The sequence below is a fragment of the Microtus pennsylvanicus genome, chromosome 21 (assembly GCF_037038515.1).
Source record: "Microtus pennsylvanicus isolate mMicPen1 chromosome 21, mMicPen1.hap1, whole genome shotgun sequence".
NCBI lineage: Eukaryota > Metazoa > Chordata > Mammalia > Rodentia > Cricetidae > Microtus > Microtus pennsylvanicus.
Window position 1 is genome coordinate 23689788 of NC_134599.1, and position 20853 is coordinate 23710640.

At 42.6% G+C, this 20853-nt stretch overlaps 1 protein-coding gene across 9 annotated transcripts in view; it reads left to right on the forward strand.

The window, feature by feature from the left end:
- Positions 1-20853, forward strand: part of Ltbp1 (latent transforming growth factor beta binding protein 1) — a 381235-nt gene that overhangs the window by 267144 nt on the left and 93238 nt on the right. For 6 of the 9 annotated variants that reach the window (XM_075955861.1, XM_075955859.1, XM_075955863.1 and 3 more), the window contains 7 exons: positions 1316-1543; positions 3863-3885; positions 6144-6243; positions 6757-6855; positions 14931-15056; positions 16122-16247; positions 17559-17681. In XM_075955861.1, the coding sequence (XP_075811976.1) occupies positions 1316-1543; positions 3863-3885; positions 6144-6243; positions 6757-6855; positions 14931-15056; positions 16122-16247; positions 17559-17681 (825 nt within the window). The remainder of the gene's footprint in view (positions 1-1315; positions 1544-3862; positions 3886-6143; positions 6244-6756; positions 6856-14930; positions 15057-16121; positions 16248-17558; positions 17682-20853) is intronic. The other 3 variants (XM_075955862.1, XM_075955867.1, XM_075955860.1) reach the window with 2 other exon arrangements.

The window sequence follows — 20853 nt, forward strand, 5'->3', positions numbered from 1 at the left end:
ATTTTTTAAGAATTCTCTGTCCTAGTAGGTTCCACAGTTAAGGGTCTGATCCCTAGAAAAACAGTATCTCAGTCTGCTTTGAAGGAATACTGTAGAGTTTCCTCCTTCTTAAGGAATCATTTTAGGCCCAGTACATTCAATTTCTTGTTCAGTGAAAGTGAGAAATGATTTATTTTACTTTCAATTTTAGAAGAAGAAACAGAAACTTGACCCTAAGCCCCCATGTTTGCATTTGGTAATTTCCTTCCAACACCAACAGCCCAGGGATCATGCGGAGTTTGCCTCTGCCACGCACCGCCAACCACCATTGTCTTTTTCTCCACCCATGTTTAGAGAGTGTCGCTGGAGGCTTGCAAACCACACACCATACCCAGACTGCTTGGGGGGGGGGGGAGACATTTTAAAAATGCTTTTTGCCTGGCGAGTGTGACAGTTACATGGTACAGAATGTCCCATTGTCCTCTGGGTAGTGAAACTGACCAGGTATCTGCTAGCTGTCATCCCTGCCTGTTCGTACAGAGAACAGCAGCTTCCTCTGGCATTTCCTTCCTGCTGTGGCTACTGTCTGCAGCCTCCCTACTTCGTGGATTTTTTCCTAACTAGCTGGAGGCCCTTTTAAAAAACCCACCCCTCTTTGCCCCTTCTTCACCAGTACCCCCATTCCAGCTGCAGCACCCCATTCTGCCTGAGTCCTTGGGTTTGTCAACTGGAAATAATTCAGGAGGGTGTCAGTACCCTGTTTCCCTACATGCAGTCCTTGTCATTTTCCTTAGATGTCCACTGAGCTCTTCGTTAATAACCAATGGAAGCACAAAACAGGAGGAAAGGAGAAAACCTGAATATTGTTGATATTACATATTCACATACTAGGCAGTTATCACCTGTACTTAAAATGACTATTAGTATATTACTTATCTTTTCATGTAACACAATTTGCATATACAATTTATTCTACATAGTGGCATATTGGCTACTAGCATATAAATATAATATATAAAATTCATGCTAAATATACATCCTATGTAATTTATATGTACCCACGTGCATTATATATACATATATATCCTAATCGAGTAGGATAAAGAATTCATAAGTAAATAAATGTTTAAAGTAAAAGTAGAATGTTTCCCCCTGTAAATACACAAGTTTATTGGGAATTTAAGCAATTTGCTTACATATTGTGCCTGTTTCTAAAGTTTTGAAATGTACCTATATTAGCGATGACTTATTGAGAGATATTCATCATGATATTTTCCTCTGTATAAGTTTTCACTGTTAGATTTTTAAAAGGAATATTTTCCCATCCCAAATCTAGCTGCTTTTAAGGAAATCTGTCCTGGTGGAATGGGTTATACGGTTTCTGGCGTTCATAGACGCAGGCCAGTCCATCAGCATATAGGTAAAGAAGCTGTGTTTGTCAAGCCAAAGAACACTCAACCTGTTGCTAAAAGTACTCATCCTCCACCTCTCCCAGCCAAGGAAGAGCCAGTGGAGGCCCTGAGCTCCTCGCGGGAACTTGGGCCAGGAGGGGCGGAACCTGAAGGTGAGCTTACATGCTGGATATGGGTTCTAGATGCCCATCTCTGTATCTGTACTTTGGAGTCTGTTTTTACCCTTCTGGAGTATGGCTCTCAGCCTTAAAGTTGCTGGCATTTTCAAATGTGTAATTCTTTAATGGGCGAGGAAGCTGTATTGGGTGTTGTAAGATGTTTAGCTGTGTCAATGTCCTTTGAAAGTTACATGGTACTGTACTTCTGCAAACACACATGCATGTGCACTCACGCGCGCGCACACACACACACACACACACACACTGTTCTTAACACTAAAGTAGTGGCTGAACACTTCAAACATCCTTAGATACAGCGTGGACCATTTTCTCTGATTGACAGTCACTGTTACGGTGTGTGTGCCTTGCAGGTAACAATATTCCATGTGAATTCCAGAACAATTTCTTGCATTTGGAGGGGCTTCAGTAGCTTAGTGTTTGCTCCTGGACAGGGATTATCATCTTTAGGGAATAGTCCAGATTCATGTCTGTGTCCAGGGAGCCATTCATTGAATTCCACTGCATAAAGTGGAATACAGGCTTAAAATTATCAAAGTATGGGCTGAGCTTTTGTGAAATGATGGTGTAGCTGTTCATGAAATGGGGTAGCCGGCCGGTGGGATAAAGCCAGGGAGCAGGCAGGTAAGTAGGAGCCAGTCAGTCCAAGGCTCTGGGAGGGCCCTAGTGAAACCCTTTCATTTACCTTCTGAAAAATTCAAGACATAGACATGACTCCTTATGTGTCATAGAAAGAGTATAATGGGACCCATGGCCAAGGACAGAGAGTCTAAAGATCTCTAGTTTGGACAATCTCTGTCCATCCTTGGTGGATGAAGCAGTATTTCCAATATTCTGACTATTATGATTACCACAGAAAACCTCGTTCCTGGAAAAAGGAACAGTTTCAGGTCTGTAGGGAATGTAGGTATTTGCTCTAAAAAAATAAAAATAAAAAAGCTCTTGGCTTTTCCCATTGACACTTAGGTAAGGATTTGGGGTGCCCATTGTGGGTCCTGTGGGAATTTGGCATAACCTTCTTCCTTGGTGGCAGGGCTCTTGCTGGGCTCTGAGCCTGGTGCCTTCTGGCCCATTTCTTTCTGCTTTTTCACTCACCGTTCTGCAATTCTTCCTTGGGTAGGCAGAACAGGGAGGACCTCACCTAGTGTTCTTCTGGTCACCTAGGTCAGTGGTTCTTGACCTGTGGGTCGAGACCCCTTCGAGGGCCGAACTATCCTTTCACGGGGTCACTGAAGATCATCTTGCCTATCAGATATTTACATTATGATTCATAACAGTAGCAAAATTACGGTTATGAAGTAGCAATAATGATAATTTTATGGTGGGGGGTCAGCACAACCCAAGGTGCTGTTTTGAAGGGTCACAGCGTTAGGAAGGATGAGAACCACTGACCTAGGTTGTTCATCTTTTGTTTAGAAGAAGGAGATGGGTACAAGCGGGGTTCTGCCTTTAGAATTTCTTAACAATGGGTTTCATAGAATCGAAAGTCAGTTAGCATCTTCGCCATGGCAGAGCAGTGTCTTTAATTTATTTGGTAGCCTCAGTGTTTCTTAGAATTAATGCATCCGACCTCTTTGCTAATGGTTAAGGAGACATACTGACTCAGAAAATTCCAAGTAATAAGCAAAGTTGAGGACTAGTACTAAGAATTGCTTAATGAATTTCAAAATACAAAGACATCACCCCAGCACAACAGTGGAGTGATTGTGTAATACTTAAGTTGCTAATTATATTGATGCTAATTTGTAATTGTCTCTTATTGGCTTATGAGGTCTGGCTTTTGTTTGGTTTAGTTAGCATGAAAATAATCAGAAGGCTTCATGAAAAACTGGTTTATATAAAAAAAAATGCAGTGCCCATTCTCATGTCTTAACAACAAAAAAAAAAAATATTCTCTTTTAACACTGACCTCAGATGGATTTCTGAACACTGGAGGCATTTGTTTTCTAAGACATGGGAAGTTCCCCAAACTCAAGATTAAGTATTAAGTAATGTTTCAGAAACTGTTTTTTTTTTAACATTGAGGCTAATTTTCTTAATTTTGAATGAAAGACTTTGAACCTTTGCTCTTTGAACTTTGATAATTGAACAATGAAATAGCACAAGACGTGCCTCGTCACTCATGTGTAAAGTTCTCGCAAGTGGCAGATGATGACGGGAATTCCACTTCTGATTTAATTTGCTTTGTAATTGTTCGGGGGAGTTAATGGCTTTCTAATGCCTTTTGAAAACTGAAATATGATGAACAGATTGTGCTTGGCTGTGCTAATTCCCATCTCTCTTTTCTGGTTCTAGTGGTAACAGCACCTCCTGAGAAGGTAATTCATTCATTGTTTTTAGGGATATGTATGGGATTTTTTAAAAAAAAAAATTTGTACATTCATATTATAGAACATTTACTGTAAGGAAACACATTCATTAATACAGGAATTTGTATGACAGGACTTTCTAAATGGGTGTTGCCATTCTCAACATTCAGAAAGTGATGGCTAGCAGGTTGCTGGGGTTGGGTGGGGAACATCATCTCTTGCCACAGATGCTAAATTCTGGAGAGAAGAAAAGGAAGAGCAGAGTTCACGGGGTCAACTAGTTGCCCGGACTGACTGTGGGAAGAAGGGTTCTTTTGTGTTCTCAGTAAACTTATAAAATTAAGTGAGACACTAATTAATGCAACTAAAATTCAACACAATCATTTGGATCAAATTAGGTCAAATTAGATTAAAAGCAGCACTTACCCTTGAAAGGGTAGGAATGAGAGATTGAATCAGAAAGAGATGTTGTTCTTATACAGTCTCAACTTCATTTGGCCATGTTCCTTGTACAGTTAAGACTATACATTTTAATTTAAAAGGGGGCAGTTGGGAAGGGGGATGAGATCAGGGTCTGTTTAAGACTGATACTTTACAAAGGTCTCATGCTCTTTAAGATAGATGTGGGGAAAGGAGGTTGGTCCAAGGGAGAGACATTTATGTGTGAAGCTTTAATTGACAGCAGCAAAAATTAGGGTTAGAAAGGGAACCTGGTCCTGCTTTGATGGGCTGGAAATACTAACTACACTTGTAATCAGTCGGGAAGTCACTGGAGAACTGAGTCCCCTCCTATTAAGTGAGACGTGGGATTGATTAGGAAGGCGACACCTAAGGTGGATGGGGAGATTCAGGAGTTAATGCTGAATTGTGGGCTGCTCTTTGTTGCCATAAGCCCTGGGCTATGGGGGACAAGACTCAGGGGCTGAGGGAGGAGTCTCTCACAAGTAACAGGAAGTCAGTCTGCCCCCATACAGAGAGGAGGGTCTGTTGGGGAATCTCAATGAGCAGTCAGTGTTTCCCGGACGGACAGGAATTACCTAAAGTAGAGCAAGTGGTAGTTTCAGAGGCCGATTAGATAATACAGTAAGCTGAGCCTGAGAAACGAGTCCAGAGAACAGCACTGGAGACCATGGAGAAGAAAAGGGTGGATCTCCACAAATAATGCTGAACGTGGGCAGGTTTAGGGGTGCGGAATGAAAGAGGAAGCCCTAAAGAGGGACTACATCTGGGTGGGATGGATTAATGATTAGCATTGACGGAAAGATGAAGTTAGCAGCGGAGGCCGGCTGATTTTGTGGGGGAGGAGCCGGGAATGGGAGTACGAGGGATTTGTAGCATGTCTGCGGGAATCCATACTTAGTGAATTGGGTTTTGATGAAATCGGCTGTGAGGGTATCAACTGTGGAGGCATGAAAGGTAGTACTAAAGCAAGGAGGTAGGTCAAGGGTGAAACTGAGGTCAGGAAGTGGGCTCTCTGCATAAGCCAGAGAGGAATGATGTTGGGTAACAGTGAGGAAGTAACTTGATGAATGCATTTAATGAGGTATTGCGAGCTCCCTAGCCCCACGCTGGTATGAGCAAAGGTGCAAAACCTTATTTAACTCGACTCCCTGTCTGATTGGCATGAGCCCCTACAGAGCAATAGCTGAAAGCTAAGCCGTGATGATGGTTGGATTTTTTTTTCTTTTCTGCTTGAGTTGGGAAGCTCCAGGTCCTTTAAGACTGCAGCTGCTATTGCTATGGTAGCCTACCACTGCTGAGAGAGAGCCGGGAGATGTTGCCTTATTAGGTATGGGGCTAAAGACGGTCACAGTGACTGCCTGGCTCACGGTACTGAAACTTAGTGGATTGTTCTTTATGACTCAAGTTGCTACATTCATCATTCATTCCATCTACAAAGTGTGGCTGTGGGGTAGGGGCACCTTTGAATAGCATGGATGTTTAGTCTCCAACTAGGTTAGTATTGGCCCAGTTGGAGATTGAATGTGGAACTCTGAACCAAGGTCATTGCTTTCAAAGATTGACCTGAAGTCCAAGGAAATGGATGAGAGCATATGTATAGATAGCACACCTGCTAAAATAAGAATTTGACTTTCTAACAGCACAATTTTTTAAAGTCTCATACATAGATGTGTATCCAATCCTATGATATTTTTACCTTTCTGAAAATATAATTAATTAAATCAATAACAACACTACATGAGAAAATAAAAGTAAATTGCTGCTTTATGTCTCCATCTCTTCTTTCTCTGAAAACCACCATCCAGGAAATACCTTCACTGGATCAAGAGAAAACCAGACTTGAGCCTGGGCAACCCCAGCTCTCCCCAGGCATTTCAACTATTCATCTGCACCCACAGTTTCCAGGTAACCTGTGCTGATACGTCTTGTTTATAAGGATATTCTAAAAAAAATAAAATCGTTGGGATTTTTGGTGCACGTGTCTTTGTGTTTAATGAGTCACCAGACTGTATCATTGGATTTCATTGGGAAATGCCTAATTTCCTACAGTAACATGTACAATGTAGTACCCTCCTACCCTGGAGCGATGCTAGTGTGAGAAGAGGAACATATGTAGCTAGTCAGAACGCTCAGCCTCTCACTAGCTTCAGTGGTCAGGACCAGTGTACGTTGTGCGAAGATTCGAACTTTCTGTTTATCCAATGTTCATGTTTTTTGAATTCTGAATTTTTCTCAGTTTTTTTTTAAACTAAATAGTCTAACCAGAAGTATGACTTAATTCCATGAGCTTTCAGGATCATTATTAGTTCCTGAACAGAGTAACCATTTTATTTGGAGTAAGTTATGCTTTCACTTTGCCCAAGGATGTCAGTGTACATAACAAGGCTCAATTTTCCTACCTCCCCTTTCTTCCTGCAGTAGTGATTGAGAAGACATCACCCCCTGTGCCTGTAGAAGTGGCTCCTGAAGCTTCTACATCTAGTGCCAGCCAAGTGATTGCTCCTACTCAAGTAACAGGTCAGTGTTGTAATAGGAGCGGCGGGGCTGTATCCCCAGCACCCCAGCCGCCTGGCTAGCTTATACCCCGAAATAATTACACGGACACTGTATTCTTTTAAACACTGCTTGGCCCATTATATCTAGCCTCTTCTTAGCTAACTCTCGCACCTGGACTAGCCCATTTCCAATCATGTGTGTAGCACCCCAAGGTGCGCTTACCGGGAAGATTCTAGCCTTCGTCCATCCTGGGTCGGAGCTTCATTGTGTGTGTCTACCCGGGAGAGCGGAGCATGGCGTCGCTCCAGAGAGCAGAGCTGTCGAGTCTGAGCTCACTTCCTCTTCCTCCCAGCATTCTGTTCTGTTTACTCCACCCACCTATGTTTTAACCTATAAGGGCCAAGCAGTTTCTTTATTGCTTAACCAATGAAATCAACAGATTGATACATGACACTCCCACATCAGGTCAGTGGAGTATTCGCTGTATTCTACATCCTATGAAAATACATGTGTGGACTGCACTTAAATGCAATATCAAATGCTTGGGATTGATCACCACTAGGTTAGTTATAACAGCTAATGTATTGGAAATGAGTGTGCTTAAGTAAATCGGGGTACATATGCGATAGCATATTATACAGCTATTAATGTTTTTAAAGACTAAGGTTTTAAAGAAATATTTCTGTAATAATACTTATTAGGAAAAGTAGGATACAATGTCATTATGCCAATTTTATTTTTAAACATCTACAAATATGGAAAAAGAGACCAAAGAAATACATCCATGTTTACCAGTGATGAGGAACAGGGTCATGGGTGATATTTATGCTCTTAGATATGTTTTGGTATATTTTAAAAATTCTTATAACAAACGTATTTCAATCCTTATTTTAAAAATTCTCCAGCAATGTATTGTTTTTGAAACAGATGAGAAAAATCTAAAATGATAATGTCCTTAATAATAGGATAGTAGGAAAATGTAGTAGGATCATCTATAAGAAACACCGAGAAGGATAAATAGAAGATTTCAGCATGATCTATAATAGAGAAAAGAGAAAGTAACCCAAACATCCAATTGTAGAGAATAAAATGCTAACTGACAGAGAAGAGAGTGGCAGGCCATGGACTCAACCATAAACTTCCAACTAGCTGTGATAGAATCAAGACACACTTGTACCCAAAGCCCTGGTCCTCCCTGGTGACTCTATGGCATCTCCTCTTGGATTTTGTTAATACCAAGTGAAGTGCTATAGAAATGTGAGCAATTCTAAATACTTTTGGAGCTCCATAAGGAAGCCATTACAACTTAGAAAAGAAGAGGTTTGTAGGCAGGTGGACTGATGTGAAATTACCCCTCCAAGAGGTACAGGTTCTTAGACATAGGCAGCCATGGTGAGACTTGGAAGTAGAGACCATCCGGAGAAGATGACACAATAACATCGTGATGGAGTCCAGAAGGGAGAGAGAGCCATCAATACCACAGGGAAAACGGGGAGTTGCTGATGCTTAAGAATTTCCAGGGATGGTGGGCAACTTTCACGCCACATGACCTAGCCTCGCCTCACGTTCATGCCAAGGCACACAGAGGCAGGCACTATGTAGGATGTAAAGTTATCCTGGGGCTACAAACGGGGAGGGATAGAAAGTTAGCATGGCAAGTTGACATATGAACTTATAAGCTCTGTTCACGGAGAGAGACTGCAAGATGGAGGAGGGCTGGGCTCCAGTGTGTGTGCGTGCGTGCGTGCGTGCGTGCGTGCGTGCGTGTGTGTGTGTGTGTGTGTGTGTGTGTGTAGAGAGAGAGAGAAATAGATAGAGAGATATACAGATAACCTATTATAAGACAGATAGATAGATATTATAAGATAGATAGATAGATTGATTGATTGATAGATGTGTTGGTAGACATGTTGATAGAAAGACAGAAATGATAATGCTTTTTAAATGGGCATGGTTGAAATTATTATTTAACATTGAGCCCATGTACATATACATCTGCCATGCTCATTTAAAGACATATAAACATGTAATAAACTATTTGGAGGAGCAAAAACCTTCTAATTATTTACCTCTCTGTTATAAAACACAAGGTGACATTATAATTCCCAGATTTTTCTGAGTAATTATTGAATTTCCATTTCCCAATGTGAAGGTAAATAGTTCTGAATTGGCATCTCTGGCATCGGTAGACAAACCTCTTCCCATTAGTTTCACAAAAGTTAATGACATTTCAGCTAGATAGATGCAGTTTCGTTATTAAATGGAACTATAGAAATGATCCCGAATGCCTTTTCTTCAAATATTTATTTTATTTTCAATTATGAATACATATACATACATACACTAGTTGGGGGCAGGGTCTGTGCATGTATGAACGCAGAGTCTGCAGAGTCCACAGAAGTCCTGGAGCAGGAGGTTGTCAGTTGCCCGACCTGGGTGGCTCTGGAAGAGCAGTATGTGCAATTAACCGCCGAGCCATCTCTCTGGCCTTAATGGTCTCGCTTTCATCACTTAAATGCAAACATGTGAGCAACAACAAGTGGGAGTTTCTGGGCTTCAGCTGATTGGAAGAGAAACGGATGTAGCCCTGCTATACGAAGTCATCAGAAGACAGCTCAATTTAGTCTGGCAAATATTCAAGGCTGACATCTGCTATCAGATGTCTGAAGCGCAAGTATTTCCTTCCAGGAAACAAGGGACCCTGATTTTTTTTTTTCCTTTCTGTGGAACAGTTCTAAGTGTTTCCGTCTCCTCTAGTAAAATAACTTTTTGGAAGAATTCCTTCCTTAGGGAGAAAATTATAAATAGAGAGGCTTCTAATTGATGTATTTGCATCTTGAGAGCTGTTACGTAGCACGAGATCCAACTGTATGAGAATGCCGTCTCCTGCCAAATTTCTTTTCCATCTAGACGTAAGCTTTTCTGGTGGTTAATGTGATGACCAAAGACATGGAATTAAGGAACCCTCACATCATCTATCACAGGAACCTCGTATCCTTTTTCTCCTTGGAAGTCTAGGCACAATCCATGCCAGGTCCTACAGCTCTTCTCTACCGTGGTTGAAGGAAGGGAGGGGCTAAAATAGACACAGTCAGTTCCACTTTGCCCGGTGATGATATCTCTGTGATTGTCAGATTGGAAAGGAACCTTTTTGGATCTAACCACACATCCTTGAATGTGGAGTAGTTATACAAGGAGCAGAGTATTTGCGGCAAGCATTGGTTTCTGCTCTGAACAGCCGATTTGGTGGCTTGAGACGTTATTGGCCTACCGTTTCCAAATCAATCATGCATTTCAGCATATAAATTCTTGATTTTGCACAGTGTCATAATAGCTAAAGGAGACATTGGAAAAAATCAAACCTTTATTTCTCTAGCAAATATTTACAAAGTGGAAACATCTGTTTCAATTGTTTTGGGACAATGTCTGCTCCTCCTGGGGCAGTTGGGAAGCCAGGGCATTTTAATAAACCTTTCCATGAGTTAATACTTGGTGTCTTGCTCCGGCTCTTCCTGTACTGTCTCCATTGTTCATGCGGACCAGCCAGGAATTGCTTGTCCTACCCCACAACTGCCTTGTGGAAACCTCCATAGTGACCATGGTCAGAGTGTTTTAAAAACTATTTGCTAGTCTGATTTTTTCAGAACTCAGAGTTGACCCCTTTGAAAATATTTGTTCCCCAAAACATATTCCTGCTGCTATTACAGTCTCAAAAAACTATGCTGATGAGAAATGTGCTGGTTATTTAAGTATAAAGCCTTCACCTTTTGCTTTTCCAGCTCCATTGTCTGTGCACTGGATCCTTTGTTCTTCCATCCCTTTGAATAATCCCATAATGAATGACCTCAGGATCAGCACACTGGTTTTCACAACTAACCCATGGCTTCTTTTTTTCACTGAGTTTTTGAAAATTAACACACTGAGCTGTTGAGTCTACCATTGGCCTTCTTGGTGAGAGGCAGCAAGCATTTTGGTTTTCCACTGACTTTTGCTCATGGTTCTTTTCCCCCAAGTCCTCAGTGCATTTAGGAAAAAGGAGTAGAATAAGATTCTTGAGCTGGTGAGGGTGAAGTTGGGTAGGAATGAGTTCACTCTCCTGCACGTGAGCAACTCTTAGGAAAATGTAAAGCATCATGTCTTTGCCGCTAAACCCAGAAACATCAGAAATCTTTTCCTATTAAGACAGCATCCTCAGACTCACCTTTCTGTGGCTGCGTATACTCTTAAGTGTATGAAAAACCTAACATGAAATGAGGGTAATGTGAGGAAGACATAATTTAAAAGGTTAAAAGCATACATGCATCTACACATTTACATGATTGCATGTGTGTATGTACAGACAGACAGACAGACAGACACACACACACACTGATATGTACACTCATTGTATGCATGCTGGAAATCAAACCCAAACCCAGGGCCTTGCTCATGCTAGGCAAGTACTAAGCTAAAATGCCCAGTGCTTAGCTTTCTGGGGTAGGGTCTCAACATGTAGCTCAGGCTGATTTTGAACCTTCCCTTCTCCCATTACCACCTCACAAGTGCTGGAATTCTAGAAATGGAACACCAATCCTAGCTGAGTCACGCTCACTTTCAGAAAACACTGATTCTGACTGACTTTTTGTTGGTTGTTGGTAGAAAGCAGACAGGCTGTCTTGAAGGTGATTGAGGGTCTTTCTGTCCAGGAGGGTGGCATCGTGCTAAGCAAATGAATGGACACAATCTTTGAGGACAAAACACTGGAAGTTATAACAGCTAATTACTGTAAAAATGGGATGACCAATGGAAGAAATTGTGTGTTGTAGGAGTGCTCCTCCTTCTTTCCCTCCCTCCCTTCTTCTCTCTCTTCCTCCCTCCTTCCCTCCTTCTTCCCTCCCTTCCTCTTCCTCCCTCCTCTCTCCCTTCTTCTCTCCATTCTTCCCTCCCTCCTTCCTTAATGCATCTCCTAGTACCCTCTAGTGGTGTCAACATGGCTGTTCCACACATGTTTCGTGCCCCCCAGCCAGGATTAATGTTTTGGGCTGTGTCTCTGAATGCTTGAATAGAAAATAATCATCTCAAACTCCCCAAATGTTCTTCACTTGTGTAGTGTTGTAATAGGAGCGGCGGGGCTGTCTCCCCGGCACCCAGCCGCCCGCATGGCTAGCTTATGCCCCGAAATAATTACACAGAAACTGTATTCTCTTAAACACTGCCTGGCCCATTAGTTCCAGCCTCTTATTGGCTAGCTCTTACATATTGATCTAACTCATTTCTAATATTCTGTGTAGCACCACAAGCTGGCTTACCAGGAAGGATCTTAACCTGCATCTGTCTGGAGTGGGAGAATCATGGCGACTGCCTGACTCAGCTTCTTTCTCCCAGCATTCTGTTCAGTCTACTCCGGCTACCTAATTTTCTGTCGTATCAGGGCCAAGCAGTTTTCTTTATTAATTCACCAATGAAAGCAACAGATAGATAAAAGACCCACCTCCATCAGTGCAGCTTCAGCCCTCTCCTCTAACTTAATGTGCCTGATTGAAAGGAAAGGCCACTGCTGTTGCTCATGTCATTTGTACAACCACCGAGTCAGAATTATTAACCATTTTTCATGCAGATGGTTAACAGGACACAGCAGGCCAAGCATATGAAAAATAATTGGATGGAGTACATTGATGAACTGTCGTGCTGGAATGTATTGAGTTCTGTTCCAGAATCATGTGCTTTTTGAATACTTTTATTCATGTGTGTAAAAATTCCAACCTATAATTATGCCTGAAAAATAACAAACAAATATTTGCTAATCAAGAAACTGGGATGCCTTGGGGGGGTACTGTAGCCATCAAAGCTTCTGCATAAACCCTAACTTTATAGCCTTTTAGTTTGCTCTGAATCTTTGTCCTAGTATGTTAATGATGATGAATTGATTTTACTATTGCAAATTTGGCCTTCCCTGTTTGAAGAGAATCAACAGAAAAAAAATACTGTGTATATTAATATCAGTAATTAAAAAACCAAGAGCTCTAAATTCCAATCATTTCCGAAGGAGACGTCTACTTGTAATGGATCAACAATAGCTGGAGTTGTATTACTTCTATTTTTTCTTACTCTGATAGTCACACAGCACAATTTTGACCTGAAATTTTGCAAACATAACACAGGGAAAATGTTGTCAACTTTTCCCTTCAGGGTTTTATAGCACATGGAAATGCCGTATGTATCTTATCTTAGATGTGTGTGTGTTTGTAGTAAGTCTTTCTCTATCCCATTAATCAGCTACCAAATAATGACACAGAGACGTCTTATTATTAATTATGAAAGCTCGGCCTAATGCTTAGCCTTGTTCCTAACTAGCTCTTACAACTTAAATTATATTAATTATATTATATATAATTATATTATTATTATTATATTATTATACTTATATTAATCTACGCCCTGTCATGTGACATTGCTTCTCTTCTATCTTGCACCTCCTGTTTCCTCTTCATGTTTCCTGTGCACCTAGATTCCTCCTCTTCTTTCTTTCTTTCTCCCCCCACCCCCAGAAATCCCACCTACATCTCCAGCCTTGTTCTTTCCCATTAAGCTTGTTATGACTCCAATCCTAGCACTCTGTCTTCACAAATATCCCGCAACAGGCATTTTTCCTGCATGTATATCTGTGTACCATTTGAGTGCCTGGCATCTGTGGAGGCCAGAAGAGGGCATCAGATTTCCTACAACTGGGTATTGCAGACCGTAGATGCTGAGAATCGAATCTGGTTCCCCTGGAAGAGCAGTCAGGGCTCCTATCCGCAGAGCCTCGTCTCCAGCCCTATCCTTGTTAGGTTGTCATATAACCTCATTGTGAGCAGTAGGAACACAATGATGGCTAACTTCTTGAGCTGCACATTAAGTTACATGTGTTCCTTAGCTCTTGTTAGGATCATACTCTGCAGCTGGAACTCTGATTATTTCCATTTTGCACTTGTAAGGAAGTATGCTCTAGAAATGGCTGAGTAGCTTGTCCCAGGCTGCAAGACTCTAAATGACAGCAAAACATATACCTTTATCTGGCTGCAAGCCATCAAAGCCACTGGCATTGGCTATACTTACGACTGTCCTCCATTATACCTTCCAGCAAGGCTCGTTGGAGACAGAATGTCTTAGGTAGAACATTCATCTCAGAAAGGTGTTTTTGTATCCTGCGTCCTTTGGGTAACTAAGCTCATTTTTATGCATTCCCAGAAATCTCCACCACCATGGTATGATGCTGTGGTATGTGTGTGTGTATGGTGTATTTGTCTGTGTGTGTGGTGCATTTGTCTGTATGTGGTGGTGTGTGTGTGTGTGAGTGTACTTTATGTGGTGTATTTGTATGTGTGGTGTATGTGTGTGTGTGTGAGTATACTTTATGTGGTGTATTTGTATGTGTGGTGTGTGTGTGTGTGGTGTATTTGTACATGGTGTGTGTGAAGTGTGAGAGAGAGTTGTGAGGATTTAGCAGTATTAATTGTACAGGTTTACTAGAAGCAGAAAATGTCACACAAACATCAGAAGGAAAGCAAGGGAGGATGAGACAGATTTGGAGGGGTTCTACTTTGCTAATGTAAAGCGTGATCACCTTAAAACTGGAAGATATATATAGAAGCTGTAGGAATCTGCCTGGGTAGCAGAGGTGAAATTTTACAGCAGCCTGGCTTGACCATTTCTGGGGAACTCACGTTTGGACTGCTAAGGAATAGAACGTTCTCATGCATCTCTCATTAGCAGAGAGCATGTGATGATTCAAATTCCCTCTCAGAAGAAGACATAGAATTGAGAGGATCTCTTTGATAGGCCATGCAGAAAATTGCTTTGTGAAGGATTGATTTCCTTACAACCCTCTGCGTTCCTGCTTGAGTTCATCTTTGAACTTGATTCACTGGCGATGAGCAGTTAGCTTAGGCGGAACAAGCTGATCAGCCACAGGTAGTTTCATGGATTTCCAGTTAGATTCACAGCCCACTGTATTCTTCTAGACACGTGCCTGCAGTGTTTCACTCAGCTGCTTCTGAGAAGCATAGCCCTGTGGCCTGGGGACAGTGAAATGCCTCCTGCTGTGTTTTTCACACTGCTTTGTTTCTTTCCCAAAGAGATCAACGAGTGCACCGTGAACCCAGACATCTGTGGGGCGGGACACTGCATCAACCTGCCCGTGAGGTACACCTGCATCTGCTATGACGGTTACAGGTTCAGCGAGCAGCAGAGGAAATGCGTTGGTAAGAGATGTGTGGTCACTGAATGGGAAACAGAAATAGCATGTTCCTTACATGTAATCTTCTTGGGAAAACGTCATTCTTTTAAATGAAATTAAGGAATAATTTGCCCAAACAACAGGTTTCTCTTTCTTCTGTGTTCAATGCCACTCCATTGCTACGGGTAGGACATTTGCATAAAGGTGGGCTGATTTACACAAGCAAATCGAATACGAATTCCAGCAACAGCTACCGGCAATGGTGCCTTTAGCTCAAACAGAGCCACACTGATACATGCTGCAGTACCGAATCCACATTCCCATACAAAATCTGCTTTCCCATAGGGGCTTCTAAATTCTGAACATGCTAGCATGAAGAATGATTTTCTAGGTGAGGGAACTTTATGTTTCAGGAGGCGGGGGAGCTATTCCAGAGGCGCTATAGGATTTAGGAAATAATTATAGTAAGTCAACTCTAAATTTAAGTCCTTTTAAAGAGAAAATTTACTAAGTTTGACGACACGGGAAAAATAAATAAAGCAACAAGAACACGCACCCAGTACTTCTTTACCGTGTGTGCCTTTCATGTGGGCAGGTGAAAGAGACACTTAGAGCTGCTTGCTTTCTCACGGACCTGCCATGTGTGGCCCCCTCTAGAACCTAAAGTCCTAAGTAGGAAAGGTAATAGAGATGACCGTGCCCCAGCATGGCTCTGAGTGCATTGCAGCTGAGATTGTTCCTGACTGTCCTGACGAAGGTCAGTTCCAGTGCTTCGGTGACACTGCCTGCCAGAATAGCCTTCTCTATTGAGCTGGAATCTATATTTTTTGAAATGTTCGTGTTAGTTTTTATGGTTTTTTTTATTGTTTTAAGTTTTACCCTTTGAAACATACGTATTTCCTACTAACACTCCTTCTAGTATTTGGAGAGGGAGGTCATTTCTCCCCTTGCTGTTCTTGTTGCTTACAAAGATCTCTCTGATCCCAAGGGAGTAACGCTGGTATTTGGTGTTTTACAGAACAGGGAAAAACTGAGTTTTTGCTACAGGGCTGCACAGCCCTAATCTTCCCCATTGTGCTCTTGTTAACAGACATTGATGAATGTGCTCAGGTCCAGCACCTCTGCTCCCAGGGTCGCTGTGAGAACACAGAGGGAAGTTTCCTGTGTATTTGCCCAGCAGGGTTTATGGCCAGTGAGGAGGGCACTAGCTGTGTAGGTAATGACAGTCTTCTTCCTGATGTCGGATGGGAAGCGGGGGGGGGGGGGGGGGGGGGTGGGCCGTTCAGTGCTTATACAAATAATCCAACATTCTTTTATTAAACAATTGCTGTGGTGGCGTAGCAGTCTGCTTGGTGCTGGAGGCAGCACTTTGGAAGGGAGTGTATCAAAGGTGTGCAATGAAAAGAGGTTGTTTTGGGGTTCCCCACTGCCACCATGTGCATCAAACAGTGCGGCTTGAGAGCATGCTGAAGACAAGAAAAAGATGATCGTACAGTCCAGACATTTCCTTCTCATATCTAAGTCAAGCGAGGAGAGGTAGAAAGTGGTATCTTTGCAAAATAAAATGGGTACGGCCACTTTGGAAATCATTATGGAGAGTTCTCAAAAAAAAAAAAAAAAAAACAAAGCCAAACAGAAAAACCTACAAACAGAAGACCCTACGATCCTGGCCTAACATTTCTTGACATATACCCCCAAAGAATTTATATCCTGCACATACCCACTTACACCCTTTACTGTGTTATTTATAGTACCCAGGATAGGAAACCAGCCTAGATATCTATCAATAGATGAATGGATAATGAAAATGTGACTTTATATATATGTATATATATATATGTCACATATATATTGTTTTTTCAGCTCTAATGAAAAGTGAGATTATTAAATTTTCTGGAAAATATTGAGTTAACCTAGACTCACAAAACTAAACACTGCATGTTCCTATTTATACACAACTACACAGCTCCCAGCTTTGTATGTATGTATGTGTGTTTGTGTGCTGAGTGTGGTCAGAGGCCAGGAATTCTGAAGGGAGCACGTGACAGGGGATATGGAGGCGTACAAAGAAAGGGGGCTGGGGAGTATAGAAAATGTGTAACACGCCGGGCGGTGGTGGCGCACGCCTTTAATCCCAGCACTCGGGAGGCAAAGGCAGGCGGATCTCTGGGAGTTCGAGGCCAGCCTGGTCTACAAGAGCTAGTTCCAGGACAGGCACCAAAGCTACAGAGAAACCCTGTCTCGAAAAACCAAAAAAAAAAAAAAAAAGAAAAGAAAAGAAAAGAAAAGAAAAAATGTGTGACATCAAGGCAGAAAGGGAACATTGGGAGAAGAAGGCAGAGAAGCAGCAGGAGTGGGAGAGCGGGAGGGGGGAGCAGGTTGGAGGGGGAAGAAATGAAAACAAAAGCTAAGCGTATTTGTAAAGGCCATAAAAGAAATCTGTTACTTTGTATGTATGCTATTTATACACTAAAGAAAAAGCATAAATAGAAATAAATGACTAAACCCAGACAATCTCTTGACACAGATGTGGATGAATGTCTGAGGCTCGATGTGTGTAGGGAGGGTCGCTGCATCAACACCGTGGGGGCCTTCCGGTGCGAATACTGCGACAGTGGGTACCGCATGACGCGGCGGGGACACTGCGAGGGTAAGTGTGCTCGCGAGACTGCGTGTCCCAGGACTGGGAGACGCGGCGTGGGCCCAGATCCGGGGCTGGCAGGCAGCTGCAGTGGTTCTTACTGTTCTCCTCCGTTCTGTCGGGGACCCCGTGAGGCCCAGGTCCCTACTCACTGCTCCGTGTCTCTTTCCCTGCCCACAGCCTCTGTGTGACTTCCATGGCTCTGTCTGCCTTATTTTCTATCTTGATATTCTCATTATTTCTCCTGCTGGTATCTGCCTTTCCTGGTGTTTGGAGTTGAGAGCACAGTTAATTGCTGATTATTCTGGCACGAGGCCAGACTTAATTACAACGTCTGGCTGCTCACCCATCTGTAAATATGGTGCAGGTGTAAGCTGGGCTTATTTTTCATTTTCGCTCTTCCCATTTGGTTGCATTCCTTTGTCTTAACTGTCTTCTTCTCCGTGTATTCTGGAACATTCTCACAGACGGTTTGAAGAGCTGTCCAACCAATTTGGAGTCAGGGTCTAACAATGCTAGATAGCATTTCTTCATTCCGTTTACAGAGATTGTGCTCATTAGCGAAATGTTTTGGAAACTGTGTATAGCATGAGCAGAATTACGTTCTAATTGCTATTTCTATTGATGCAGATATTCACCTCACACCAGTTCTTTTTGAAACCTCCATAGTTCTGTAGGGGTTTTTTTTGTTTGTTTTGGTTTTGGTAATTATTTTCCCCAAAGAAAGAAAGTAACTTCAGCTGCAGCCTTGGCATGGACCCACAAGAGTGAAGACGGGGTCTCTGACCTGCTGCTTTAAGGCTTTAGACTTAGAGGTGGTGTCGGGTCCTGGCATTCCCTGTCTGGTTGCCTGCAGCTGTCTGAAGCTCTGCAGCTTGTCTGCTGTGGGCAGGCTTCTAGAGCTAGGGAGGGACAGGTTCAGTGGGCCAGTTTTCTCTCAGCTGTCCCTTGGCTTCTGCACGTTGGTTCCCTTCACACTCAGATGACCTAGGCCTGGAATGAGAGCTAATTAGACATTTCTTGGCAGCGCATACCTGCCTGTCCTGTTGGCCTCTTGCCTCAGCCCCTTGGGTTCTCATTCTAGAGACAAGTGGGAGTGGCGTGTGTTCCTGGATGTCTGATCAGTTTGGACCCGAGCACAGCCGTGCTCTGATCAATGGCCTGGTGCCATTGGACAAGCACCAGAGTGACCCCATTGTCCTCTTCCAGGGAACCCTCCCTCTGCAGTAGAGAGGGTAAGAAGAGAAGAGTGTGGATAGGGATCAGCCGACAACGGTCATTTGTCCTAACTGTCCAGTGTAAATCTTAGTTCATTGCCTGTAACAGAAGAGCCATGAAATCAATTGGCAGGGTCACTGTGTACAGAAATGTGTGTGGCTGAAGCCTGTATGACACCTGCCATCTTCTACTTTTCAGATTTAAGTTTCTCTAAGCCTTCTTCCACGACTCTTTCTTCTTACCTAAGTCTTCTCAGTGCCTCTATAGTTATTGGCCCGGGGAACAAATAGTGCTAAAATATGGAGATGAATTTATTTGATGAATATTCATATGCCAAAAAAATCAAACACTAAACCTAACTGTGTTTTGTATACAGTCCCAAAGTAGAGAGAGGATATGTAGAAAATGACAGAAAGGAATGGTATAGAAAATTTAAAATCCTGTCATTTATAGCCTATAGAGTATTCGGGGATAATCTATGGGAGTTATCTAACGCATGTTACTGTGTCCCTGGAGTTCCCTGGGTGTACATCATCCTATCACCTCAAAATGGCTTGAAAAGAAAAAGAGGACAAATAATGGGGCTGTTTTCTAATTCTGTGGTGGACCAGAACCAAACTGTCCCCAGGTCCCTGGCTCCCTGAAGCCTGTCTCGGATGTCACAGAGTAGGCTGCTCAAAAAGAGCTGTGTCTCCAAGGAGCCTAGCATCATTTTCAGACATTATTTCATTCACTCTTACTTTGTCACATTCAAAGGTCACAGGGCAGGTGGCCCCAGATTTGGAGATGACGGACAAGCAGGAAGTGTTGCAGCAGAACCACAGGTGCCGCCTTAGGCTGCGCAACCCAGATCCAGCTGTGTGCACGGCCAGGCAAAGGCCAGTTTCTGGTTCGGCCGTTGGATTCTTATTGTAAAAAGGAAAAGATGAACATCCAGGGGAACGTGATGCTGGAAAGTGAAACTGGCAAGCATAATTCTGTAGAAGTCCCAGAACTCTGGACCAAAAAGGGAAAAAAGGAGAAATAGAGATAGACAGACAGAGAGAGAGGGGGGGGGGAGAGAGAGAGAGAGAGAGAGAGAGAGAGAGAGAGAGAGAGAGAGAGCGCATCCCCGTGTGTCATGCTTACTGGCAATAATTTTTCACTGATGGATAAAGAGTTGCAACAATGACCCGGTATGCCCATGATGCTGAGCTGTCTTAGCATTTTCTCACAAAAGTATCTCTCTCAAAGTGGTTTTAAAGGTATCTTAAAGGAGGACATAAAATACCTGTGGTTATTTGATTAGTGAGCCAATTCTGTTTATGTTTACTTTCACGTACTGGCTTGCATCCCCAAAGTGTGTTTACATAGATGTGTTTTGAGGTCCTCTGCCCCATAGCTTTCCTATTGGGAAATAGACGTTAATTGTACTTCTCTAAATACAAAATTCTCCTCTAGGAATATAGACTTCTATTAGCTGGAGATAGTGGTCCCAGACTGGCGCCATTTCAAACTGGAACCCCCTCTTTCACCTTTGTTAGCATCCTGAAAAGAAGACAGCATGCTTAGGACTAACAGGATGGCTAAGGGGGTAAAGGTGTTTGCTGCCAAGTTCAGGCCCACAGGGCCCATGTGGTGGAAGGAGAGAACCAATTCCCACAGGTTGTCCTCTCACCTCCACATGTGTGCTGTGGTGCGTGCACGCATGCATGCAGCATGCACGCAAACACACACACACACGTGCGCACACACACACTGGCAAAGTCCCAACCATATCTAAAGTGGCTTTTCATTTGAAAAGAGTTATAATTAATAACATCCCTTAGCAGCGGATGGTAAAAGTGGCATCGTTAGTGGAGAATATTTATAGATGGTCATATAACCTTTCCTGGAAAATTTTTGAAGTATCTGATGAATTCATTCTCTGAGCCTCATTCTTTTTCTGCCTCTAAGGAATTCATATAAAGTGAAAGATTTGAAA